This window comes from Nicotiana attenuata, unplaced genomic scaffold, assembly GCF_001879085.1.
Source record: "Nicotiana attenuata strain UT unplaced genomic scaffold, NIATTr2, whole genome shotgun sequence".
Classification (NCBI taxonomy): Eukaryota; Viridiplantae; Streptophyta; class Magnoliopsida; order Solanales; family Solanaceae; genus Nicotiana; species Nicotiana attenuata.
The window spans coordinates 826,356-854,178 of record NW_017670291.1 but is presented as its reverse complement, the minus strand read 5'-3'; the positions used below and the strand labels follow the sequence as shown (position 1 = coordinate 854,178).

The 27,823-nt window shown below is 36.0% G+C and overlaps 2 protein-coding genes across 7 annotated transcripts; one reads left to right on the top strand and one right to left on the bottom strand.

Annotated features, from left to right (window-relative positions):
- The first annotated feature begins 1,451 nt into the window (after positions 1–1,451).
- Positions 1,452–15,741, top strand: LOC109237350. 6 transcript variants are annotated; one of them, XM_019403650.1, is made up of 6 exons: positions 1,452–1,648; positions 2,270–2,554; positions 2,721–2,817; positions 4,387–4,441; positions 5,228–5,336; positions 15,294–15,741. In XM_019403650.1, exons 1-4 carry the CDS (start codon positions 1,454–1,456, stop codon positions 4,413–4,415), a joined length of 606 nt encoding a protein of 201 aa, XP_019259195.1. In that variant the 5' UTR covers positions 1,452–1,453; the 3' UTR covers positions 4,416–4,441; positions 5,228–5,336; positions 15,294–15,741. The 6 variants fall into 6 exon arrangements, with proteins under 6 accessions (XP_019259195.1, XP_019259194.1, XP_019259192.1 ...); XM_019403649.1 differs by having other exon boundaries at positions 4,384–4,441; positions 15,523–15,741; XM_019403647.1 differs by having other exon boundaries at positions 4,384–4,441.
- A 963-nt stretch (positions 15,742–16,704) lies between these two features.
- Positions 16,705–18,892, bottom strand: LOC109237345 (ras-related protein RABH1e-like). Its single transcript, XM_019403640.1, has 6 exons — positions 18,648–18,892; positions 17,893–17,963; positions 17,562–17,650; positions 17,367–17,478; positions 17,189–17,279; positions 16,705–17,029 (listed from the first exon to the last, which is right to left on the bottom strand). Exons 1-6 carry the CDS (start codon positions 18,762–18,764, stop codon positions 16,886–16,888), a joined length of 624 nt encoding a protein of 207 aa, XP_019259185.1. The 5' UTR covers positions 18,765–18,892; the 3' UTR covers positions 16,705–16,885.
- Positions 18,893–27,823: the final 8,931 nt, after the last annotated feature.

The following is a 27,823-nucleotide window of genomic DNA, read 5'->3' as shown; positions in this document are numbered from 1 at the left end:
ATCCATATATATATATATATATATATATATATATATATATATATATATATATATATATATATATATATATATTAAAAGCACGAAGCCCCTATCGAAATGTTATTTGCCTTTTTTATCCTTTAAAAGTTATTTTTACACCAGACAAAATAGTCATTTAATTATTTTCCTAATTAGGACCAAAATAAACTAAAATTTTACTTAATAAGATCCTAATATTTAGGACTTCAAATTCAATTAAAATTTACCTTATTAGATTTTTTTTCTTATTTGATCGATTTTTATAAATATCCTTTTGGAGTTTAGTACGTGGCCATTAAAGTTTTTTCTAATTCTTCGCCTCTAAGGTATATAATAGTATTTCTTTCTCCAAATTACGAACAATTCATTACCTAAAAATATGAAACATCCATTAGCAATGCATGTTCGCCTTTTTTCTGTTAAATTATTAAGAGTTTTGATTTAATCTGGACTTTAAATTTCTAAAAGTTTGAACTAATCTGGTGTTATTTTAGAAATAAATTAAGCCACATCCATACTATGTGAATTTGTAATTACAATTAATTTTTTAAGCTTAAGATAAACTAATATATTTGGAACTCTTGAAATAGCTATAAATTTGTCATTTTCCCACGATAATTTTGAAAAATTGACCTCAACATTGTGAACTCTTATGATTTCAATATAGTTATTAACAGAGTGCATTCGGAGTGAGTTTGGGATAGTATTAACTTTTATTTGGTATTGGATAAACATGCAAAGAAGGGAATTTAAACTTAAATCAATAAGAATCCATGCAACTTTTTTACACAAGAAGAGGTTCATTTGGCTTGTCTATAATTTATAATTGAGTTGGTAGAGTTTAGAATTTTTTTTTTTGTTTGTATAATGACATTATGAACGTAGAGTTTACAAAGAGATGCTAGATGATATAGAACAACATAGCATATTTGTATGTTATATAATAAATTATTTATAAGTATAAATAATATAAAACTAATTAATTACACTAAATTCATTCAGAAAATGTTGAACTCAACGTATCAATGTACTAATATTTATTTTTATCATTTAAATATATTGCTTTTGGTTACCTCCATTGCTATTTTTGAATAATTTATATATATTTTATGTATTGATTAACGTGATGCATGCACACATGTGATCTAAAACTAGTTACTGAGTTAAATGAACTCCAACTGGGTAGGACCTAAAAGGCGAGACAACTGGCGAGTAAAGTTTTAAATTGAATGAACACACAATAAATGGAAGTCAGAAGGTTATTTTGGTCCACAAGCACAGAGGATCAAAAGTTGCAGAGATGTTTGTCATGGTCATCAATGTCGCCATCAGGAGCTTTCCTGGCAAATTACCCTCCTCTTATATATATATATATATATATATATATATATATATATATATATATATATATATATATATATATATCCCTTCTCCTATGTATGTAAGATTCTACATCCACTCTCTTTCCTTTTCTCTTTTTCTGTACTTACACACACACTCACAGAGGGACGCACTTTTGTACCACCATATTATAGGTTCACGCATACAACACCTCATTGCAGATGAGAAAATAGAGCTCTCGAAAATCTTTGAGATTTTCTCTACAATGGTGGTCAATTTTAGCCAAGAGGTGACATTTCTCTAAATGACTGACACTTTCCATTTGGGTTTAAATTAAGCTGTTTTTCAAGTTTTTCTTCTCTAATTTTAGCTGCATTATGCTGAACTGTGATTATGGCATTATCTTGTTGCAATATTTCGTTTAGTTCAGTAGTAAATTATGTACTCCATTTTTGTGGATGTGTCTCTTTTTGTGTGTATTGATCAACTTATTTGCTACTGGCGTTTGACTAGATACAAAATTTAAGAAAGAAAGAAAGACTTTTGAAACTTGTGGTCTAAACCATGCCTTAGACATAAGATATTTGTGTGATTATAGATCCTCTCATTAAGTTAAAATGATAAGTTTAATATTTCTAATACAAAAAATAGAAATGTGTCATTATTTTCGGCACAAACTAAAAAGGAACAAATCTCACAAAAATTTGGACAGAGGGAGTATTATTGTAAAGCTGGAATTTAATGAGTTCTTTTCGGCTTCAGCAGAAAATTTTCCCCATTTTGTTCCATAATATTTACTATTTAGGGCTCGCTTGTTAGATTCTAGCTTATCATTCTCTCTGCTTTTCTGTTTTATTCGAGTTCTTTGAATTATGTAGTAATGTCTTAGTTGTTCTTTCTATTTCGGCAGAGCCAAGAAACAACGAATGCTGCTGTATTATCTGATAAAGGAGTCATCACGGCACCCTGTGAATCATATATAAATTTGCTTAGTCTTTCAAGTCCAAGTTCTGTGAAAATTCCGTTTTCTATGGATGCCCTATCAAGTTTCCAAAACAACGATAACCTAAAGAATGATAGCGCAGATGTTTATTCCACATATATTTTGAATATAGATATTGAGAAAGGAAAGCCCGAGGCTCTTCAATCCACTGAAGAAATGGGAGGAAATGTGATAACTGAGGATTCTTTAGCTGTAAGTTTGTAATTTTACATTTTGGCATTACTGCAGGGGATGCTTTTTCTATGTTTACTAGGATATATTGCCAATTACAGTGCCTGATTTATGACATGACTGTGTTATCTGATTTTGGATCTTGAGACTGTAATCTGAAACAAGTAACATATTGTTTGCTATTCAGATAATGTTGCAGAAAGAAATAACATCGCAGATGGGAGGAAAGCTCATCCAGTTCCTAATGAATCACAACTTTGAGTTACCCAAGTTCACTATTAAAGGTAGATATCATTTTATCAACCAATGTGATGCCTGTTTTGCGAGTTTACTTTGACGTGCTCCATTGTCATTTTCCTCACTGACATGTTCAAAATCATCTTTTGCCAAATTAACTAAATCAATGAATGCTTCTAATAAGCTAAATCTGCCAGCGAACCTTCCTACATCTTCCAATTCTTCCCTCCCTGCCTAACTAGATGATCTGCAAATGCTTCAGATAGATAAAAAGACTGTTCCTATTGGAAAGAAGAGCTATCTAAATTCGTAACTAGAGCTGTAGTTATTCTAATGAATAGTATCAACATTGGATAGCATTATCGTAAAACTGGTATTCATACCCTTAAAAGTCAAGAAAACTAATATAGTTTTATTAAGTCTAGGTTTCATAGTGTATAATATTATATATTTTCTTAATAATTGTGTCATAATTAGAAATCTTGGTAATTAGCAAACTTTTCTTATTTGATGTTGCTTGAGGTTTTCTTATTTCATTTCGTGTAATCTAAACCCGTGTCTTAGAAGCCCTCTACACGTTATTTCTCACCAATTCAGTAAGAGTTTCCCCCCTTTGTTTCACATGGTATTAGAATGAGATCAAAGTAGCTTCCATCCTAAGTTGCTCGGACATGGATGCGGGTGTCCTACACGGGTGCGGATCTTCAGGTGGATCCTTCGAGATGTAAATTCTAAAATTCAGGGATACGCATCCTAGTACGGATTCCGGTGCAGAGATCCGGCTAAAAGTTCAAAACAATAAAAATATGAAAATATATCTAAATTATGAGAAATTTTGTGGAATACTTACGTATAGCTTGTGAAGTGTGGATTACTTTTTTTTATTGTTGTAGCTAAGTAAATGATTGATTTCCTAGATAAGGTATGCTATTTTTTTCAAGTTTACCCTAGTTTTGGTTCTGATTCGGGAATTAAATTGTATCTCGTCTCGAATTTTTCCGTCCGTCGTGTTCAAAGTACCCAAAATTATTTGACCAGATCCGGTACGGAACCCATACCCACACTCATACTAGTGTCGTGTCGACACACGGGTGCGGCACCTAAACTGCCATGTCAGAGCAACTTAGCTTCCGTCCACTGGAGGGTGGCCTTATGCTACTCGTCCGACTAAGGTTCTTTTGTGTAGTTTTACTGGTCTTTTCTTCTCCGATCACAGGTTCGCTGGCATTACATATCATCTGACCAAAGTTCTTTGGGGTTCCATCTTGTTGAAGTGACATATTTGTGAGGGTCTTTTTTTGTCTTTGACTAACATCATTATTCCACATCAGCTTGTCAAGTCAGCAAGTCCAGTTTTCCCAGTCAGTGTCATATCATCGCATAGAACACCATGTCATTGCATAATCTAAACCCCTTTGTATATAAGTAGCCCTTTGTATGTTGTTCAACACTAATTTTAGTGAAAGTTTATCTCTCTTCTTTCCTCATTTCACACATAAATCTGAAATATCTTAGCAGAAATATCATATATATTTTCTGAGAGATCTTAGCAGTAAGATTATGTATTGCTGCTTTGTTTCCACCTGCCAAACCTCTGACGCTTATAAAAATAGCAGGTCTGATGAGAGGAAAGACTACTCAATAAATGAAGTTGCCAGTTATATTACATAGGTTTGTCTTATGCTATAAAAGTTTAAGGATCTTTACCTTTACTTAACGGCACGAAAGCAAAGTTTACAAAACTAATGTATTTAGATTAGCATGAAGTTGTCCAATTGCGTCAATTTTTTTTCCCCTGTGAACACCAAATATTTTGCCCGTTGATTGATTATCCGAAAGGGAGCTAAATTTGAACTTCAAAATCAATAGGCTAAACCATAAATCCCAGCTACCCCATTTGATGGAAAAGCCCTCACAGCTTTATTGCTTATCAATTCCATTCTCATTTATCTGGGAGTACGGATTTAATCCTTTTTGCTTTTTCCTGAACACTCGCTTTAAAAATGTGCATGTTGGTATTGAAGATCGATACGGTACCGTCATTTTCTACTGCTAATCAAGTTCTCAAGCTTTTACCATCATCACTGGTTGAATTAACTTTGTAATCTGTTATCCTTGGATCAGTCAGTTCTAGTGTGACTTCTCATTGTGTCCCCCAACAAGGTTGACATGATAAGTAGTCTGATTACAAGGACAAGGCTCCAACAGACTTCCTCCAACAGACTTCAAGACCTGAACGATACCCTCTACAGATTCAGTCAAGAGGAAGAAACTTGTAACATCGTAGCCGCTCAAATTTTTTAATTGATTCAATTGTGAAATATCATGACATGTGTATCTAGGGAATTTCCTGTGACTTCAATCCTAAATCATTCAGCAACCTAGGACATTCATTTTTGAGCATTAGTTGTACGATGTGATAGGCGTTTTACAAGCGTTTCTTGTTTTATGTAACAGATAAATGGGTGGCCGATTAAATCTATGATACTTCTAGCAACAGAGTGAGGAAATACAAGCGCACTGCATCATCTAATTCAAGAAGAGTTGTTCTCCTCTTCTCTGTACTGTAAGCTTATTCCCTGTTTTCTTTATTTATTTTCTTTTTTTTCTATTCGGGCACTATAAACACTTGCATCTTTTGAAGTTAATCTTGATCTTCTGCAATCTATTTGTTGATGCCGTAATCAATATTTGAATTATTTAGACTTCTGAGTTGGACTACCAAAAAACTGTGACAATTAGTTGTCGGGTGCAGTTGCACCTATAAGTAAATAACTCTATATTTGCATGCATGAACGAATGAACAAGGCCATGTGCCTAACCGACTTAAACTTTCAAGGAAAGATGAGTGCGTAAAAAACTAAGAATTAAAGCGTATAGGCTGCACAATGAATTAAAGAAGCTATGTTTTATTAATGAGGAAGGAGCTCTTTATATAGAGCAGAGTTACAACAGAATAGATATAGAAGATCAGATAAATTATTAACCTAACTCCTAAAGTGACGGCTAACAAAAGGAAACAAAAAGATACAGAAGACAGTCAAAACTCCTATGTTAAAGGAAACTGTTGAACCAAAGTTAAGAGGCCTTTATACGCCCTCGCAAGGTGGGACCGATGTCAACAAGACCCAACTTGGGATAGATACGCAGAAATTGCAGAAAAGGACAATGATTTTGTATGAATATCTGCAATTTGATCTGCAGAATGAAGATGATGGACCTCAAGAACCTTAGACTGCACAAGCTGACGAACAAAGTGAAAATCGATCTCAACATGTTTCATACCGCTGTAAAAGCCGGATTGGCATAGATCTAACTAGTGCTTATGTTGTCATCGAGAACCCCAGGAGGATCTGATTGCGTAAAGTGAAGCTCATGAAGCAAGTTGGTGAGCCGAACAGCTTCATAAGTTGTAGCAGCAACACCTCTGTATTCGGCCTCAGTAGACGACCGAGAAACAGAACGTTGCTTCTTAGAAGACCATGAGATGGGAGAATCACCAAGATAAACAACATACCCCGTGATAGAGGTTCGATCAAGTGGATCACCAGCCCAGTCCGAATCTGAATAAGCAACCAATTGAGCAATAGTAGCAAGCTTAATACCAATATGAGCAGTGTGACAGATATCTCAAAACTCAAAAGACACTTGATAGCTCTCCAATGAGAAACACCAAGTTGATGCATAAGTTGAGATAATTTACTTACTGTAAAGGCAATCTCAGGCCGAGTAGAGGATAGATAATGAAGCTTTCCAATGACTCGATGATAAAGAGTACCATCAACTGTGGAATCATCGGGAGAAGTTTCAAAGGTACATGTAGAAGTCATAGGGGTGGGAACGCGTTTGCATTCAGCCATGTTAACATCTTGGAGGTCTTTGACATACTTATGCCGAGATATGAGAAAACCATTTGTTGTGTGAGTAACCTCAATGCCAAGAAAGTAATGAAGCAACCCAAAATCTTTAAGGGAGAACCGCGAAGACAAAGCATCAATAATGGATTTCACACCCTGTGGTTGGTTACCCGTCACAATGATATCATCCACATAAACAAGAATGTATACAGTAAGTCCAAATAATTTGGAATAAAAAGTGATGCATCAGATTGAGACTTAATATAACCAAGGGTAAGAAGATTTTCCAAGCTCGTGGAGCTTGTTTCAGACCATAGATTGCTTTATTAAGCTTACATACATGAGTATGATGTTGAGTTGATTCAAAACCTATAGGCTGCTTCATGTAGACCTCGTCTTCAAGCTTTCCTTGTAAGAAGGCCTTCCAGGATAGTTGATTGGCAATAGCAAGAGCTAAATGAACAGTTGTGGGTTTAACTACCGGACTAAACCGGAATGATAATCTAAATCAGGTCACTGAGTGAACCTTTTCGCAACAAGTCTTGCCTTGTACTTGTTGAATCATCAGGCTTATGCTTAATCCTAAACAACCATCTGCAATCAACCACATTCCATAAGAGATCACTAGGTACTAAATCCCATGTCCTGTTTCTCACTAAAGCATCAAATTCTGACTACGTAGTAGTTTGCTAATGAGGGTAGGATTGGGCTTGTTTGAAGGTATTTGGTATAGGACTATAGGTTTAGATATAGGGGGAGGGGGGATTGAACTGAGAGATGGAATTGCTTGGGTTTGAGACTCTTAGTCTAAGACTGTGTGACCACTGGGTCACGAGGGAAGGGTGATTAGAGTTGGTCGGGAGCGAGAGTTGATCGGGGTTTGGTGCAAGTTGTTGAGGGAGGGTGTTTTGGCATTAGTAGGTTATGGTAGTAGCTGGGTTGGATCTTTGAGGAGCAGCTGAGGTGGGTTAGTTTGGAATTAAGGATGGATTTCGCTTATCTTGTCCAGAAGGGTTAGTTTCAGGTGGTGAAGGTTGAGATGAAGTAGAGTTTGAAGACGAAGAGGAGAGATGATTACCTGAATGTGAAGATGCACGCATACGGAAAAGAGGAGCATTCGACAACTGTTTATGCGTGGAAATCGGAGATGGCAATTCAAAACTTGCACTTAAAGGAGATATATTAGTATATATTCCTTTTTAATACTAATGTTTAAACTACTATATCCCATGCTGGGAGTTTATTCGTATCCTTATACAAAGGCGGCTCAATAGTATTTGTGGCCTAAAGCCAAATATTGATTAGAGGCCTTAAGCGTTATTTTTTTTCCAAACACCACATATACACACACACACACATATTACACACACACACACACACTCTTACTTGAAGATTATTTTCCTAAAATTTTGATGAAAAATAATTAATAACTCTTATAATCGGTTTCTCCTAATAATCCTTTTTGGTGACTGTATTATTGTTTTATTTTATTTTTCTTTTTTGCGTTTTTGAATTATCAAATTCATATTTTCTAATTGACATATTAAAATTCTAATAAAGGATTAAAAAGATAATATATAACTGTAAAGTAAAAATAACATTAACCAAAAATACGCTTGAAAGTTAGATAATGGAATCTCACTCAAAGAAAATTGATGACTTGATTTCAAAATATGTTTTGGCCGCTTCAATAATTCAATAATATCAAAAGTGCATAATATATTTTATTAATAGTTCTCTTAAGCTATGATCATTAGAGAATAATACTAGCTTATCAGACTTGAACTCGAAAAAAATAAAAGGGAATGTAGAAGTATATAAATGTTGTGTAAGAGATTAACTCTTCGACAAACCAAAAAAGAGTGAATAGTGTAAAATATACCACTTTACATGTTTTCTGATTGAAAAAAAGAAGTGGAATGTAATTATTTCATTCGATAGATCTTTTCACATTTAAACGGCTTGGAAGAGTTTGCCTTAAAAGTATTGTAATTGTTTTTCCAAAAATAAAAGCCTCCCAAATTTGGGGGGCCTAAAGCACATGCTTTAGGTGCTTCACCCTAAAGCCGGCACTGCCTTATATTTTTGAAAAATATCTGCAAAGGGATAATTATTTTCAAGAAATACCACATCCCAGGAAAGATAGATTTTAGAGGTGGCATGATCAAAACACTGATAGAATAATATTTATCCGTAAAACCTAAATATCAAAGGGTGTTGACTTTGGTTCTAATATATTTTTGGCATATGGTCTAAGCTGTGGATAGCATAAACACCCAAAAATTTTAATAGACTCATAATTTGGTGCTTCTTTAAATAAAATTTCATATGGGCACCGATTTTTTTAAAGTGGTGTAGACTCCAAAATTTAGAGGGTAGCCTTGGTGTAAAAGTATTTTTGTAGTTTCAATAACATGCCGGTGACAATGTTCTACCAAAGCAGCTCATTGTGGAGTGTATGGTGGGGAAATCAAGTGTTCAATACCTTGTGATTTTAAATAGGAAGTTAAGCTTTGAACTTTACCTCCTCCATCGGTGTAAAAAGAAGAAATTTTTGTTTGAAAACGTTTTTCTAAGAGTGGATGTAGTGTTTTAAAGACTTCTAAAACTTCTTGTTTAGAGTTGTGTATAGCCAAATATATTTTTAAAAGTGATCCACCACAAATAAAGTATAATGTTGTTTTTGATCAATGGATAAAATTGGTGTAGGCCCCTACAAATCACTCTAAATTATTTAGAGGGGTCGTTGACTCTTCAAAGAATTAACTGAAAAAGGCAACTTGTGGCTTTTATTAAAATTACAGGAATTACGGGTGTGTTTGGTATAAAGGAAAATGTTTTCCATGGAAAATATTTTCCAAGAAAATGTTTTCTTGGAAAACAAGTAGTAATCTTATTCATTTTCTGGTGTTTGGTACGCAAATCAAGGAAAATATTTTCTCAAGAGTATTCATAAATAATTTTGATACAATAAACATGAAGCCATAAACTTTCGAACCAACAACCTTACGAACCCACAAATTTACTTCTGAACAGCAAAACTTTCGAAACCGCGAAATTTCGAACCCGTAAACTTTATAATTTCTAAACCCGTAAACTTCGAAACACATAAACTTCCGAACTCATAACTTTGGAACTTGTAAAATTTTGAACTTGTAAACCGAAAGATGAAAAAAGTAAAACTGAAAATATAATAAAAAAAATATTATTTTTCCTGGGGGTGGGGTTGGGGTGGGGCAGGGGAGGGGGGGTTGGGGGTGGCAGGAAAAAAATAGAAATTTGAAAATTACAAAAAAGTAAAATTTTNGTCTTACATAGAGCTGACCGATGGGTTCAATAATAGGAGTGTATTGTCTGCGTGGTCTACGGTCAAAATTTGGTTTGGGTTTCTGGTAGTTTTGGCGGGCGTGGGGTGGGGTTAGGTGGGTGTGGGGTGGGTTGGTGAGGGTAAAGAATAGGGTGGGAAAGCTTGAGAAGGAGTTTTGGAAAATGTTTTCCCTTCTCTTGATAGGGAAAACATTTTCCTCCAATTGGGGGAAAATGAGTTGATGAGGAAAATGTTTTCCAAAACATTTAAGCCAACCAAACATGAAGAACTATCAGAACTTATTCTTGAAGAACTAACAGGAGTTGGAAAACTTATGCAAAATGTTGTTTAATGTGCAACGATTTGGATGACCCAAACGCTAGTGCCACCGTTGAATTGGAACAACCACATTGCACTGTGATTGCTATCTGGTGGCCACACATACAGTCGCCCGTTACTCTACCCTTGAACTTACGGCGCCCCCGAATTCAGATCCTTCACAAGATAAGAAAAAGGAAAAAATTCCATGGAGGTGTTATTGTCATGGAAAAATTGAGAGACAGATATGTGATTGTTTTTTATAGCAGGAGAGCAAAGAATATTAGATAGGATAAAGCGATAATTTGATACTTTTAGTTCAGCATTTGAAAGACTAGTATGGTGTTCAGCATTTGAGAGACTAGTATGGTGATGTCATTAGTGATTTCCTTAGGCCTGTGGTAGTCTTGAGCAATTGCTAGGCTTTGATCATCAGAGGCAATATGATGGGTGGCCCCTGTGTTGATGATCCACAGTGCTTGTTGTTGTAGTTGACATCCAACAAAGTTGGCCCTAGCCTGAAAATATTTGTGGGACTCGTTGCGACAGACCGGGGCAGATTGACCAGGACGATCATATAGTTAGCAAACCAAATTGTTATCAGGCTGAGCAGAGTTCTTTCCAGACTTCCATGGTTGGTCTCGATCAGGTTGATCGTTGTTTGCTGTATTGGTACGCCTATTGTTGGTGTTGTTGCGAGATTTTGTAGTACAGTGTTGTGCGACAGCAGCAGTAATGGAATTTGAGAGAGAAGCGCGTGTATCATGATGTTTCAAGAAGAGTTCATCATCAAGTAACTTCTCATACAACTCTTCATATGAGATGGTATATCCTGTGCCCAAATAGTTGCTGAAAATTCTTTGAAATCAGATCCAAGACCTGTGAGGATCTTCACAGTAAGCTCCTCGTTGGAAACAGGAGCACCAGCTGAAGCAAGTTCATCACAAAGAGAGCGAACTTGATGCATATAGTCAGTGACAGGAGCATCCTTTGCAAGACGAGCTAAGCGATCACATAGACTGAAAATGTGTGTTTGGGATTATTTGCATATGATATGTGAAGCACATCCCAAGCAGTCTTTGAAGAGTTGGCTGAAGCAACAGATGCAGCAAGTGTAGGATCAACTGAAGCTAGGATTGCATTTTGAATTAGTTGATCCTTGCGAAACCAGGTTAGGTACGCGAGGTTAGCAACATTTTTGTTGTTCGAGGAGATAGTTCGACTAGGGGCAGAGTTAGTTCCTTCAAGATGGCCATACAGGTCATGCCCACGCATAAGCATCGATACCTGAGCTTTCCAAAGGGAAAAATTATGACTACTTGCAAGCTTAATGGGAAGTTGTGTGACAGGGTTAAATTGAACAATAGTGGTGTTGTTTGTGGCATCGGAGTTGACAACAGTAGGAGCCATTTGGGTAGGGTAGGGATGGGAAATAAATGAGGATCTGACTCGCAAGAGTTCTTTTAAGCTTCTGATACCGTAAAACATATAGGCTGTAGAATGAATTAAAGAGGCTGTGTTTTATTAATAAGGAAGGAGCTCTTTATATAGAGTATAATTACAACAGAAAAGATACAGAAAGATATACATCAAGATACATAAAGATCAGATAAAATATTAACTTTACAACGACAACTACAAACCCAGTAAATTCCCACAAGTGGGGTCTGGAGAGGGTAAGATCTACGCAGCCTTACCCCTACCCATGGCAGAGAGGTTGTTTCCGATAGACCCTCGGCTAAAGAAAAGATGAAAAGAAGCAATGACAATAAGTAGTAACAACAAGAAGATAAAAAGAAGACTAAAGCCAAGGTAGCAACTAAATGCTAGGTAATAATAGCAATATAAGAATAAAAATATATCAAACTAACACTAATGCTATCGAACAGAGGAAGACAAAGGAAAACGCTCGACTACCTACTAACCTTCTACCCTAATCCTCGACCTCCACAACCTCCTATCAAGGGTCATGTCCTCAGTAAGCTCCAGGGATATGCCAATTCACGAATAAATAGCACATTTAATCAGGATATAGTCTACTGACTACTGAGAAGACCAAGTTAAATAAGATTAAGGTTACTTCTATGTGCTTGACTCGCAAAAGAATACTTTGAGTAATCTACTTATAGAAGTAGATTACTCAAAGTATTCTTTTGCGAGTCAAGCACATAGAAGTAACCTTAATCTTATTTAACAGCCCACCTGCATATCTTCCACCCGAAGGGAAATTTTCCCATTGTCTAGAGCAAACAGGAAATGACCAAGTAGTGCCCGTTTTCATCTTCTTGACCGCTAAGGTCAGACACAAGAGATAGATAGACGTTTTACCCTTTCCCCGATTTAAGCTGTTGAAAAGCCTTCACCATGTCCCGCCTAATCACCTCTTCCCAAGACTTCTTTGGCCTACATCTACCCCTCCTAATACCCACCAAGGCTAAACCTCTCACACCTCCTAATTGGGTCTTCTGTGCTTCTCCTTTTAACATGCCCGAACCATCTCAACCTAGCCTTCCACATCTTATCTTCTACGAGGGTCACTCCCACCTTATTACGAATAACTTCATTCCTAATTTTATCTAACCTAGTATGGCCGCACATTCACCTTAACATCCTCATTTCAGCTACTTTCAGTTTTTGATCGGCCAACACTCTGCCTCATACAACATAGTCGGTCTACGAACTTACCTTTGTAGAACTTACCTTTATGTTTCAGTAGCACATTCTTATCACACAAGATACCGGAAACGAGCCTCCACTTCATCCATCCTGCTCTAATACGGTGCATGACATCCTCATCAATCTCCCCATCACCCAGTATTATTGACCAAGGTACTTGAAACTTCCTCTCCTGGGGATGACTTATGTATCAAACCTCACGTCCATGTCCGCTTTCTGGGTAACGTCATTAAACTTGCACTCTAAGTACTCCGTCTTGGTCCTGCTCAACTTGAAACCATTAGACTCAAGAGACTGTCTAAGCCTTCAGCCTCTCTTTAACATCACCCATCAAAACTATATCATCCGCAAATAACATACACCATGGTACCTCCCCTTGTATATATCGTGTCAATGCGTCCATTGCTAAGGAAAATAAAACCGGGCTAAGGAATGACCCCTGATGCAATCCCATCAAAATATTAACCTAACAAGCTCCTAAAATAGCGGCTAGTTAAAGGAAACAAAAAGATACAGAAGCTAATCAAAACCTCCTATGTTAAAGGAAACAGTTGAACCAAAGTCAAGATGCCATTATAAGAATAAGGCTATTCCTCAAATTTTCTCTTTTCCCTCAAAAGCTCTCACATTCCTCTCCTTCCACGGGCCCACATGATGGCCAAGGAGGCAACATTCCATCCATCTTCTCTTCCTTCTCCATCAAGTTCTCATTTATCAAGATTGCCCCTTTGCTGCCAACAAAGTAAAGAACCGCACCTTTTTAGGCGCTCCCGAAATCCAAAATGATACATTGGGGAAGCTAATTCCTCCCTGATTAGCAATTTGTGGTAGTATGACATTCTGAGAACGCTCCATATCACTTCTCCTCCTTCCCCCACCTCCACTAGTTCTATCTAGTGAGTGGTGTATTCTAGTGTTTATAGAGAATCTTCTATCAACCTTTGGAATTCATCATCTTCCCAGTCTTGTAAATATCTTTTAAACCTCATAACCCCGTGAACTCTCTCTTCTTGTGTCCTCCGGATCCTTTCAGCCCTCAATTTAGAAAATGCTGCAGTGGCTAGGTTTCTAAAGCACTCCTGAATCGCCCAATGGATTGAGACATCAAGGCGTGGAAGTGAACCTCAGTCAAAGTATTGAGAGATGGAGTCAAATTCATACAGAGTTGGTACACAAGCAAGCGCGAGGGCAGACAAAGCTGCTTACAATATGAAGTGTTTGGAAAAGAAGGACAAGGGTTGATTTTGTTTCATAAAAGGAGGGTGACATTGGTGGTGGAGTTACTAATGTGATCACTATAAAGTAACAGTTCATAGTTGATAACAAGGGAGAGTTATGTTTTAAGATACGGTGTTTAGACAACTTAAATTAGAGGGAAGAGGTAAGTGGGATTAAGAACATCAGGGTTTTGGGAGTCTATTTTCTAAAGTAGAGGGAGGTAGTCACTAATCAAAAGGACTCTAGACCCATGACGAGGCGCATGGGTGCGAGGTAGATGCATTTATACTTTCAGTTACACTGATATAATAGGGTTTAACCTGTTTTAATAATATATGAGTAATATGTTGAGCCTCATAAGTTGTTACAAGACTCACAAATAGGAATAATTACAGAAAGTAAAGGGTTGTAAAAGTAAAACAAATGGAACGACTGAACTATGTCTGATCAAACATATGTAAGTTTAAAATGTCTATTCATTGAAAAAGCAGCACTTTAGAACGGTGATAGTCATTGCTGCTGGATGTAATAGGCAACTACATATTGTTCTTAAACGATCTTCTAGGAGAAATGTTGATGAAGATCTCAGGTCAGATAACTGCAAACATTTGTTAGAAGAAAAATAGGAATTTTGCATTCATAATGTTGGCTGTGTTGAAGAATGAAGCAATCTAGAACTTGGCCAGTCACTATAAGAAACTACATACTATGTTTGAAGAATTCTTCAAAGAGAACTGTTGGCCACTTAGTCTAGAACTTGGCTAAAGAAGTAAGAAATGCTGATCTACATTGCTCTAAGAGTTGTTTGTTGTTATGTGTTCCTTCTTTTTTTGGGTTTGTGTGTTGGTATACTACTTAACAGAACAAATATGCCTATCTTTATTAAGACTTATGTCACCTAGGCAGGACTAAAAGGCAACTTTTCACAATATAGATTATCCCTTCTTGATATCTGCTTTGAAGTTTTGGTTTGTTTGCAGAAACATGCTCTCTGTGAGTTAATATGGGCTCTCCAAATCTGGAACTTATGCACATTAGCTGTCTCTGTGTGTATGTTTGAATTGTGTGTATTTAGAATTTTGTGTGTTCCTATTCTTACTCGGACTTCATATGTAACGTGTTTTGGTTCATTTCTCTTTTCTTCCAGCTCAAGCGTGGGAACGGTTATACTAATATTTCTGACTCTAAGAGTTAGAATGAATATGAATGGCTCTGGTGTTTGATGTCTGCTTTTATCGTCTTCCAGTCACCATAGTTGTAAAATAAATCTTTCCTGGAATTTTTGCTTTCTTTCTAAATATGTATCATTTTACAATATTCTCAAATTGTAGGAATTAGTTTAAAATTTTCACGTACTTTGTACTTGTTATGTCTAGATGGCGAAGTGTGACATAGGTAAGTAGGTGACCTTGGCCGGATCATAGTTCATAATCCCAAGTTGTAGCCTGCAGGAGAGTTTATTCCTTTCCAGCACGGGGAATCGGTGTCCTTCTCCCTAATAAAGATCCAGTTGTTTCGCAAGAGTCTACTGTCCATTGTATTAAACTGTGATTACAAATTTCGAAATGCATTTTGAGCTGGATTTTTTTCGTTTAGTATTTTTGTGTAGTGTTAAATCTTTGACATTTATATCTATTATTCTGCGCCTGTTTCACCGAAATATCTAGTGTAATTGAAACTCCTTAAGCAAACTGAAGCAATAAAAATGAGATGGGATCGGATAAACTTTACTGGTAACCACATGCCTCAAACTTTGCCTTTCTCCTACCTCTAGCTTGTTTGGATGGTTGTTATTTTGTATTGTATTTTATTATATTGTACTGTATTGTTTTAATAAATACAATGTTTGGGTTGATGGTATCATTTTCTATCGTTTCATAATTCACACGAACAACTTGAAGAATAAGTGTATAATATTACAAACAAAAGTAGTGTATGAGGTACAGTAATTAATTAAAAAAAAAGGGGTAAAGTATAAAAATTTAATTATACTAAGGGCAAGATGAAAAAAAAAATACTGTTCATCATTACATAACAATGAATTTAACAATATGATACATAAATATACTGAAATTGCAAAGATACTCGAGCTCAACTTGAACTGAACTCAAACAAAACATATTTTCATCAAATAAACAAACCAAATCAACCTTGAACAGCTTATTTCCAGCTCAGTGGGGCTCACTTGCACCCCAATCCCCAGCTTCAGCGCAAAGGAGGGGGTGGGGGGTTGTGGGGGAGGAAGAAAATATGATTCTATGAAACTGTTTTATGATGGCAGCAGCAAAGTAATGCCTCAGAAAACTGGAATGAATTGATTATGAAGATATATCGTTAGATTCAAAAAGATGCACCTCATCACTGTCTGTGCGCGTGTTGTGAGAACTTTGACAAATGAAAAATAACTCCCCCCTCCTCCCGATATGTTAAGTGGTGTATCAATAAATAATAGGTGGTACAACAAGCTAAAATGAATGTAAAATACATATGGCAATTCATTATATATATATATATATATATATATATATATATATATATATTCAGCACGGAGACTTATCTAGAACAAAAAAGGTTCCTGAACTAGCTAGGAACCATGACATATAAACACAAGGAGTTTTAAACAAAAATGCGATGACACTAACAAACGCGTCCTCAATGGTCAAACTGTCTTCGGCTACCTCTTTGATGGAGGTTGTTGTACATCATAGAAGAAAAAGTCTACATTCTTTTAAGTACAATCTAGCATGCACAACCTCCCCCTTGCTGCTCATTTTGGGATGTATTTGTGGTAGGCTTCAAATTAACGTCCACCATATCTTCCCCTTTTGTGGATGATAGTGTCTCCATCCCAGGTAACGCAGCAGCAATCTTTCGGAATAGAGGCTGCAATTTTCAATTTCATATTCTTAGGATCATGCAATTTGACTATGAAAAGAAATGATGCCATTCTGAGCAGAATTAACTGAGATCAGGATTTGATATGCAATTTGACTGAGGGGCAAAAGAATTTCTTCAGTGATAATTGCACTTAAGAGTGTGTACCTTGATATTGAATCCAGCTTTAGCACTGGTTTCTATATACATTACTCCAAATTCACGAGCCTTAGCATCTCCTTCTTCTGTGGAGACTTGCCTGTTTAATTCAGCGTAAGATAAATGAAAAAGATCCATACACTAGTGAGAGGCAGAAACATTTAGTCTAAGAAGTAGACGGCCCTACCTTTTATCAACAAGATCAGTTTTGTTCCCAACAAGAACAATAATGACATCACTGCCACGTTCAGTACGTACTTCCTCAATCCACTTTGAAGTGTTAAGAAATGATTGGCGGTCTGCAGATATATATGATGATTAATGTCAATGAATATATATCATACGAAATAGAAATATTGTACCATGTCAAGAAATCACTTACTGGCAACATCATATACAATCACAGCAACAGAAGAATCTCTAATGTAGCTCGGAATAAGACTCCTAAATCTCTCTTGACCAGCAGTATCCCTGCGTGATAATGCTTTAATTAGAACAAATAAAATAAGATGATTCATTGTTCATGCTAATAAACACTCTCTTGCCCAATATCGTCAACACAACAGATTTTTGAGACTATTCTAGCTATAATTAATTCACGCTTCTCTTTCACATTTTCGAGTACACCCTACTGATAAGCTAAAAATAAATAATATTAGTTGAAACAATCTAGCTAATCAAACCTAAAAATAAGCGAGAGAGAGAGAGCCTACCAGAGCTGCAAGCGAACTGTTCGATCTTCAAGGTACATTGTCTTTGATAAAAAATCAATACCAATGGTAGCCTGCATATATGGGGGAAAACACTGATTTAATTGATAATCTGGAAGCGATGTATCCATCCAAAACCATCATAAAGGATGGTAAAATTTGATCACTTGTAAAAATTGAGTTTTCTCAAATAGACAGTATTACGCACAGCTGTAAGTCATGTATTCAGAAATAGAGTAGATATATTTTTTTCCTTTTAAGTCCTCATATACTTTCTCATTCAGATTGAAGAGCTCACAGAAATAGGGTGGATGCAGAGTATATGTGTTAAAAATTCACTAAATAAGGTTTTACAAAAAATTGACTTTGAACCCAGTAAATCAAATGATTTGTGATTGTATTTCAAACTCAAAGCACATAAAGTTCAATACAAAGCTAGAAAGCTCTTTGCGTGTTTTCAATATTGTTCTCCCTTCAGTAGCTAGAAAGCTTTTTGTTACCATTTTAATTAAAGTTTCAGTCTTTTATCATAGGAACCATACAGGGGTATTTTGCACTTTGATATATTCATTTTAAAAGAAAGATGATATCATAGGGGAAATCAAATAACTCAAAAAATAAAAATCCAAGCATCAAATTCTCCCTATAATTAACATATGGATGGCTTATGAAGAACGGTACAAAAACTGAACATTAAATTATATATATGCTGAAGAAGAAAAAAAAGATGAGAATATAGAAAATTAGAAAGAGGAGACCTGATAAGTGGTGTCGAATTTATCGTACATGAAGCGAGTAATAATGCTGGTTTTGCCCACAGACTGATCTCCCAAAAACACGAGCTTGTACTTTGCTAATGGCGACACCACCGCCATTTTTGGGTTTTCCTTACACACAAACTAAACTTGCTGGGATCTGAATTCGGTTGAATGAGGAAAGAGAAAGAAAAGAGAGAAAATTAAGGAAAAGAGACGCAGGCTCTCTGCTTGCCTTTGAATTGTACCGCTCTCTTAAGTATAACTGCCAACTAATTAAACGTCTGCCTGCTCAATTTTCCTAATACAACACTTTTGCCTTTACAAATACTTAATTAAACAGCCAAGTTTCTTTATAACAGACTCGTTCGTTCAGAATATTTTTAGATGTTATAATAAAGTATTGTTATAGAAGACATATATTATAACATAATTTGAAAATTGATTTCGAAAAAAGCTTGGCTTTTATAGTGAAGTGTTGTTATATAGTGATGCTATTATAGAGGGGTTTGATCGTAGAACTTGAAATAATAGTAGAGTTTAATTTGTGTATATGAACAATGTCAAAAAAATAAAAAATAAAATATTGACATATAATTCTCTAGAAAAAGTGAGATCTGTAATATTTACATATAGGGCAGATTAATTACCACAATAGGTAAATGTGACATGATTTTTCATAAATTACAATATTTATATCATCAAACGAGAGTAAATTTATTTATTTTTTCATAAAATTACAACATGTATCATCTTGCACAAAACTTTAGTTTTCAACTATCCATATCTCGAAAGATGAAAGTCTTTATTTTCATTCTTTATGTTATGACAATGAAGATGAGAAATCAGTTCACATGTCTTAGAGGAATTCCATTTCTGTTAGGTTATTTACTACAACTCTCCCATGACAAAATAACAATCCATGTGCATTTTCTTGTACACGAGCAATTATTCGTAAAACTATCTATATACATGGCGTAATTTAATAGCTTACTGCATTGAGTATACGTATTTCTTTAATTAACTTTAGCTTGTAATCTTATCGTTTCTGAAATTGTCAAAAATTTAATTGTTAAATAACAACAAATGATCATATCTCATATTTAAAGGATTACTTATTATTACTGCATCTTACCATTTATTTGTTTTGATGATGAATTAGATGAATGGAGTAAACATCATTTCAAGTTCCAAATCGGCTATTGGAGTTTTTCCGTCCTTTTACTTTACAATTAAAATCGTTAACACTGTGAGCACGTGATTTTTGCCCTAAGTAAATTATTCCAAAAATTTTAAATAATTGATTTCTTTATTACTTTACAATTTTTGTGAATTTTTGTTAAATCTTTGTATTAATCGGTTGCATTTTTATTCATATAAAAATACAAAAAAATATGCATTTGCATTTAGGGATTTAATTTCACAATTTTAGGATTAATTAGTTTTAGAACAAAATTTAAAGAAAATTGCAAAAATAGTTTCTTTGCCCTTTTAATTGTTAATCGTTGCATTTATCTTTAAATAGAGTTTTAAGTAATTTTAGGAGTTAAATAGTTCAATTAGGTCTTTGTTTTGTTTTAGCATTTTATAAAATCAGAAAAAATAAATAAATACAAAAATACAAAAAATAAAATACAAAAGCAAGTAAATAAAATACAAGAAAACAATTAAAAGAATAAAGAAAGGAACTGACTGCCAAGAATTGGGCCAAATCACCCAGGCCCAAACAATGAACACCCCTGAACCCGTCCAAACAGGCCCCATACCAGCCCAACCCCTGATACCGTTCAACCTGATCCAAACCCAAACCCCCAACCCGGTCCAGCCCCTAAATAAATCAAACGGCGTCGTTTTAGGCCAAATCAATCAGGACCGTCGAGGTTAATCTAATCCAACGGTCCTGAAGCCTACATCACCTAATATAAATATGTCCAAACAACCCCTACCCCCCTCAGGACCCCCTACCCTTCATCTCTCTCAGACCTCACCGGAAAACCCCTAACTCCGTCGTCCCTCCGCCGTCCGCCGCCGGCCGGAAATCGCCGTCGCCGGCGGCGAAGCTCCAAATGGCCCCAAAATTTCACCACAAACTCATCCTCCCCTCCTCTTTCCAACCCCCATAACCATCCCCCTCGAATCATAACCAATCGTTTCGAATATTAGATCGAAATTTCCGGCCAAAATACAACCTTGTCCAAACCGGCCCAAATTGACACCATATAACCTCCTCACCCTCCTTTACTTAAATCCTTAGACCTTTTTTTCAAAATCCTCGTCGGAGTCTTCGAATTTCAAATCGAAGATTCCCCTCAAAACCTTAGTTCACCCAATCGGCTTCAGATTCATTCCACGTGGTCTCCTCCTCCCTCCTATGGTGAATCCAGTGTTGATGGTGCTCAAATCTCGCCGAGGTTGTTTATTTGTTTGAAGTAATAAGCCGGCAGAATCCTACAAACCCTAATTCGAGTAGGCATTCGGGCTGTTCTAATCAGTAAGTTCTACTCGTAGTTTTGTTATTTCTTCGTCTCATGAGTGTTCGATTCGACTCTGTTCTTGGTGACAATTAGTCTCGCATCAATTCCTGTTTTAATCTTTAGTTCAGTTCAATCCTGACATGATTTTTGCTTTACTTTTAAATGAGAGTAAATTAATTCAAGTGATTAATTGTTAATAATTGGTTTCTCTGTGTTTGTTCTCTTCTGATAGTAATAGGATATTCGTCTGGTTGTAATATGTGTTTTGTTCAATTCAGCTTTGTTCCTGCTAGTATAGATTTAATTTTTGTTTTTAAGTAGCCTTGTTTAATCAGTATTTTGAATAACAGAGTCGTTAGGATTGTCAGTGTGATCAATGTTTGGAATAACTGAAGTTTAGCTTAATCTAGTAATCTGATTGTTAGTATACTAGTTAAATTTGGTTGATTAATTATGGTTGCTAACCATGGTTAAAGGGGTATGGGTCAGTTAATTGTGGGTAGTAATTTCAGAGGGTTTCAGGGGTAGTATAGGCATGGGAAATGGTAGTTTAATCAGATTTAGTAAATATTGAAATGAGGTAGGGGTAGTTTAGGGATTTCAATCATGAAAAATCAGAATAGAACCCCCTAGGACTTTCTAGAAGGGGTTTTGAACTGAAAATTCAAAAAATAGGTGTAGTTACTTGTGTAACAAGTCAGAAAATAAGGGGTAAAAATAGAAATAAAATAGGGACTAAAGAGTAAAATGAAAACCTGAAATTATACCCTAAGTTTGCCTATAAATAGGCATTCATTTGCCTTGCAGAAGAAGGTTGGAAGCCCTTGAAAATTCCCAGAAGTTTCAGCCTCTAAAAATCCCTCCAAAACTCCTTCTACATTCTCCAAATCTGATTTTTGAAATTCAAACATTCAAAAACCAAAAGCAGTAGAAAATCTATAAAAAAAACCAAAAATTGTTGTCCCATTGGCACTGTTAATCTAATTGGAAACTAGTAGTCAATTTGATCTCTCTAAATTCAGCATTTGGTAGTTGAAGTTGTGAGATTGCGTTGACTGTGTGTGCTTGGATTCAAATTAAGGTTCAATCAAGTCCATTTTTACTGTATCTCGATTGCTAGGGTGCTCCTGGACTTGAATTGTTTTGTTAAGTTCCAAATCGTGCCTGTTGATACATTTGTTGATTGTNCTTTTAATAATTCTACCTTCCTAAATACGGGTGCACATTTATGTGACCCAACTCCAAATCCCAACGAAGTCAAAATGTTTCAAAAACCGCGGGTGCATTTATGTGACGTGGTTTGAGACGCGTTTTCACGACGTTGCAATTCTCTTAAAAAACAATAATAAAAGCGGTTTAAAGTTAAAAAGCACATAAGTTAAAACATGTATAAAAATCAGATTTTTTAGCCAACTATAATAATTTAAGCGACCGTGCTAGAACCACGGGATCCGGGGGTGCCTAACACCTTCCCTCGGGTCAACAGAATTCCTTATTCAGAATTTCTGGTTCGCAGACTCCAATTGGGAAGTCGAAATTTTTCCTCGATTTGGGATTCAAAATTAAACCGGTGACTTGGGACACCAAAAGCCAATCTTATCCCAAGTGGCGACTCTGAAATAAATAAATAATCCCATTTCGAATAATGTCACTTTAAATGGAAAAACTCCCTTATATACTATCCTTCGGGGTAGGTGTGTAAAAAAGGAGGTGTGACAGCTCTGGCGACTCTGCTGGGGACACGAACCCAGGATTTCGATTCAGGGTTCAAGAATTCGAGCTTAGTATAATTGTTATATTTGGCTTTATCTGATTTTTCTACATGTTCCATGCTATATGTGCTAAATGCTTTACCGCTTTGATATCGTCTGAATTGTATATATAAAATTGTTACGAAACCCTTCTCTCCTCACCTCCGGGGATGTGCTTACTAGCTGAGACTCCCTGTTCTGTTAGTGTCATACCTTGAAATAAAAAAGAGGCCGGACAAGTTACTAAGCCGGACGATCCCGCGGGTCCCCGGTACGTAGCCCCCTCCTCGACTCGAGTTGTCCGCTCGGGTACACAGTCTAGAACCTATACCCAGGTTTTGAACTTAGAATAACTCGACTCCATGCCGGATCCCTAGTAGGAACGTTTATGTGCATCACGTGCATTTTGACTTAGGGGACTCAACACAGGGGTTGGGTCCGTCTAGGACAGGTGTACCCGTAATAATGGACCGTCCTGATGCATCCTATTTGTGCATTTATCTGTTTTCGACTCGCATGCTGACCGGCTTTGAATATCTGGGCAATATTGAAAAAAGAGAGAAAAAGAGAAAATAGCAGTGTGGAGAGTTAATTACCTATATTAGAAAAACCAATGTCCAAGTAGTGCCGAAATGCTGCCGGATTTTTGAAAAATGAAAAATGGAAAAGAGAAAAAATATTTGCAAGAAAAACATAGAAAGAAAAATGTGGTTTCAAAATAGTTTTGATTTTGGCAAATCTGCCCGAACTACGCGTGTCTGATTCTCACCGGATGTGAGATACGTAGGCAAACCTCATCGGTTCCGACCCCAATTTTCAAAAAAATCCAAAAATAGTTTCTTTTAGTTCATTCATTAAAAATCTTTCTTTAGAAAATTCAAAAAAAAAAAAAAGAGAAAATAGTTTTTAAACTCAAAAAAAATGGTTCCCTTCTTTCTGATGTTTTTCATGAAATAAAAAGAAAAATCAATAAAAATCAACTTTAGAAGTCTTTTTTTGTAAATGTCAATAAAACTTTTGAAAAAAAAATTTGAAGTCCAAAAATATTTTTGCTTTTCCTTAGAAGTACTTTTGTAAATAAATAAAAGCTCGGAAATTCAAAATATTTTTCTTAAAGAAGTCCCTCTTTCGAAAATTAAGAGGTTACATTCAAAATCCAAAAATATTTTCTTTTTTCCTTAGAAAAAGAGATAACAATTGAAAAACTCCAACAAAAAATATTNTCATTTCATATTAGCACATCTAGTTTTTTTAAAAATTTAAATCAGGGTCAGTTTGATTTACTATTAGATTGAAATTGGTGAGTTCATGTTTTCGCTAACATCAGTATAGTGAGTTCCATGTCCAAAATTAGTATTTCCCTAAGTTCATTGTTTCAGAACAGGCGTTAGTTTTTAGTGTTTGATATTAATGAGTCCTCTGAATTTAGCATGTAATCTCAGTAGTTGTTTGATCTGATTTAATTAGTCATTAGATAATTAGATACAAACTCTGAATTTAAATTTGTGATCCAATTGCGTCAACTGGAATAAGAAATGCAATGTTTAGCTGGCTGTTGAATGTTGAATACACTGATCGTAGCAAAATCTGTGATTTAAATCTGTTGCCTTTGGCACGCCAGCTATGGAGGCTCGATCCCAAGGTGTTGTTTGCTCAGTTTGGGCCCATGCCAGGCCCATCTGCTACTACTTCAATAAAGGCTGAAGCTACTGGGCTCAATAGCATGGCCCAAATAATCAAACAAATGTCACTTGAGCCCAGTTATGTAAAAAATTTGCTCAATAATTGCCTATTTGCCTCTTGATGAAATCTTTGGCCAATTAGGCTCAAGTAAGTTCACAAAAAATTTACCTTAGAATAGAGGAAATTAATTCATAAATATAAAATTGGGTTTCGAATTAGGTAGCGGGCTCAAGCTAAAAGGGTCTTCCCTTTTGTTTGAATTCGGACTTGAATTCGAGGCCCGAATTTATAAATGTGAATTAATCGGCCTTTTAGAGACAAATAATAATAAAATCATAGTTGTTTTAGGTTGGCCTCTAATGAAAAATGAGACGAGCCTCGCCAAACAAAACCCATAAAATTGCGGGGCCCTCATTAAATGCTTTATTAAAATCCTTAGAATTCGGGACGTGCCATTTAGCGAATCTCATGGCCTCCCGCAAAGTTAATAATACGTTAGCTGCTTTAGGCCCGACATTTAATAATATTACCTTCTTAAATACGGGTGCACATTTATGTGACCCAAATCCAAATCTCAACGAAATCGAAATGTGCCAAAAACCGCGGGTGCATTTATGTGACGTGGTTCGAGACGCGTTTTCACGACGTTGCAATTCTCCTTTAAAAAAAAATAATAATAAAGGCGGTTTTAAATTTAAAAAGCACATAAGTTAAAACATGTATTAAAATCAGATTTTTAGCCAATTATAATAATTTAAGCGACCGTGCTAGAACCACGGGATCCGGGGGCGCCTAACACCTTCCCTCGGGTCAACAGAATTCCTTATTCAGAATTTCTGGTTCGCAGACTCCAATTGGGAAGTCGAAATTTTCCTCGATTTGGGATTCAAGTTAAACCGGTGACTTGGGACACCAAAAGCCAATCCTATCCCAAGTGGCGACTCTATAAAATAAATAAATAATCCCATTTCGAATAATGTCACTTTAAATGGAAAAACTCCCTTATACATTTATCCTTCAGGGTAGGTGTAAAAAAGGAGGTGTGACAGCTCTGGCGACTCTGCTGGGGAGACGAACCCAGAATTTCGATTCAGGGTTCAAGAATTTGAGCTTAGTATAATTGTTATATTTGGCTTTATCTGATTTTTCTACATGTTCCATGCTATATGTGCTAAATGCTTTACCGCTTTGATATTATCTGAATTGTATATATAAAATTGTTACGAAATCCTTCTCTTCTCATCTCCGGGGATGTGCTCACTAGTTGAGACTCTCTATTCTGTTAGTGTCAATACCTTAAAATAAGAAAGAGGCCGGACAAGTTACTAAGCCGGATGGCCTTTTGGTTCCCGGTACGTAGCCCCCTCCTCGACTCGAGTTGTCCGCTCGGGTACACAGTTTAGAACATATACTCAGGTTTTGAACCTAGAATAACTCGACCTCATGCCGGATCCATAGTAGGACGTTTGTTTGCATCATATGCATTTGACTTAGGGGACTCAACGCAGGGGTTGGGTCCGTCTAGGACAGGTGACCTAAAATGAATTGACCATCCTGATGCATCCTACGTGCTACTTGCGCATTTATTTGCTCGGCTTTGCATGTTGATTGACTTGACTAAATGAGTGAAAATTGAGAAACTAAGCAGTGTTAGGACTAAGTGAGGGTGACCATTTGAGAAAAACCAATGCCCAAATAGTATCGAAATGCTGCCGGGTTTTTGAAAAATGAAAAATGGAAAAGAGAAAAATTATTTGAAAGAAAAATCAAGAAAAACATAGAAAGAAAAATTGTTGTCCAAAATAGTTTTTGGCAAATCTGCCCGAACTACGCTGGTTTGATTCTCACCGGATGTGAGATACGTAGGCAACCCTCGACGGGTCCAACCACCCCTTTTGCAAAAATAGCCAAAAAATGTCAATTTTTATTTTTTTTGTCATAAATAAATCAGGTGATGCCGTTTTGTCAAAATAGCCGAATGTCCCCAAAAGGGCGCCAGAAGGTTGTTTGTGCAAAAACGGCCATCTCGAGTCATTTCCCAACGGTTAGCGGGTACAGCTTTAAAGTCTTCTCCTTGAAGTGTTGAAAGGCCGTATTGGCAGAGCTGGGCTTTATTTTTGGAAATTAGAATAGAGAATAGTGTCTTTTCCTTTAGGTCATAAATAAGTGATTAATTCACTTTAATGTGCAGGATGAGCACGACTCAAAATGAACTATTTTTAATCATGCATAAAATCCCTTTGGAGTTACGTCTGTGGTGGAACGATTTAGGCAGAGAAGGGCAAGATGCAGTCAAGAAACATTTGAAAGGGCTTACCGGTTTGCTAGATATTGTGCCTCGGGGAGATATTATCAGAGCATTGGTTACATGTTGGGACCCAGCACATAACGTGTTCCATTTTTCGGACTTTGAGCTTACCCCGACATTAGAGGAAATAGCTGGCTACATTGGGAAAGATGAGGTTCCTTTGAGGCACAAGTACTTGGTTGCCCCCAGAGTTCGTAGCCGTGCTACAGATTTNTTTTTCCTTAGAAAAAGAGATAACAATTGAAAAACTCCAACAAAAAATATTTTCTTTTTTACTTTTGAAATTCCCAAAGTTCAAATCAAACAAAAGGAATTTTCAGAAGTTTTTCTTTCAAAAATAAAATCAAAATCAAAAATCCAAAACAAAATTCCTTTTAAAGCATTTTCTTTTTTTTTTTAGAAAATTCCAAAAGAAAAAATTAAAAGAAAAAATAAAAAATAAAATCAAAAATGTTTTTCTTTTGCCTTAAAGATCCATGGTTTGAGTTTTATAAAAAAGAGTTAGTTTACTCAATTTCCAATTTTCCCGAACTACGCTGATTTGATTCTCACCGGATGTGAGATACGTAGGCAACCCTCATCGGGTCCAACCACCCTTTTGCAAAAATAGCCAAAAAATACCAAAATTTTAATACAAAATAAGTCGGGGGATGCCATTCTTGTTTTAAAATAAGCCGAATGTCCCCAAAAGGACGCCGGAAGGCTGTTTTTGCAAGAACAGCCACCTTTGGTCATTTTCAATGGTTAGCGGGCACAACCTTAAAATCTTCCCCCCCAGAAGTGCTGAAAGGCCGTATCTGCAAAACCCGAGTCTTTGTTTGCTTAAATAAAATTTTTGAAAATAGCCACTTTTCTTTACAAGTCAAAATAAGTCATTAAAATACTCCTTAGATGTCTTTCTTTCATAAATAAAAATATAAAAAAAAAAACTCAAAATTTTGAAAAATTGAAGTCCGAAAAATA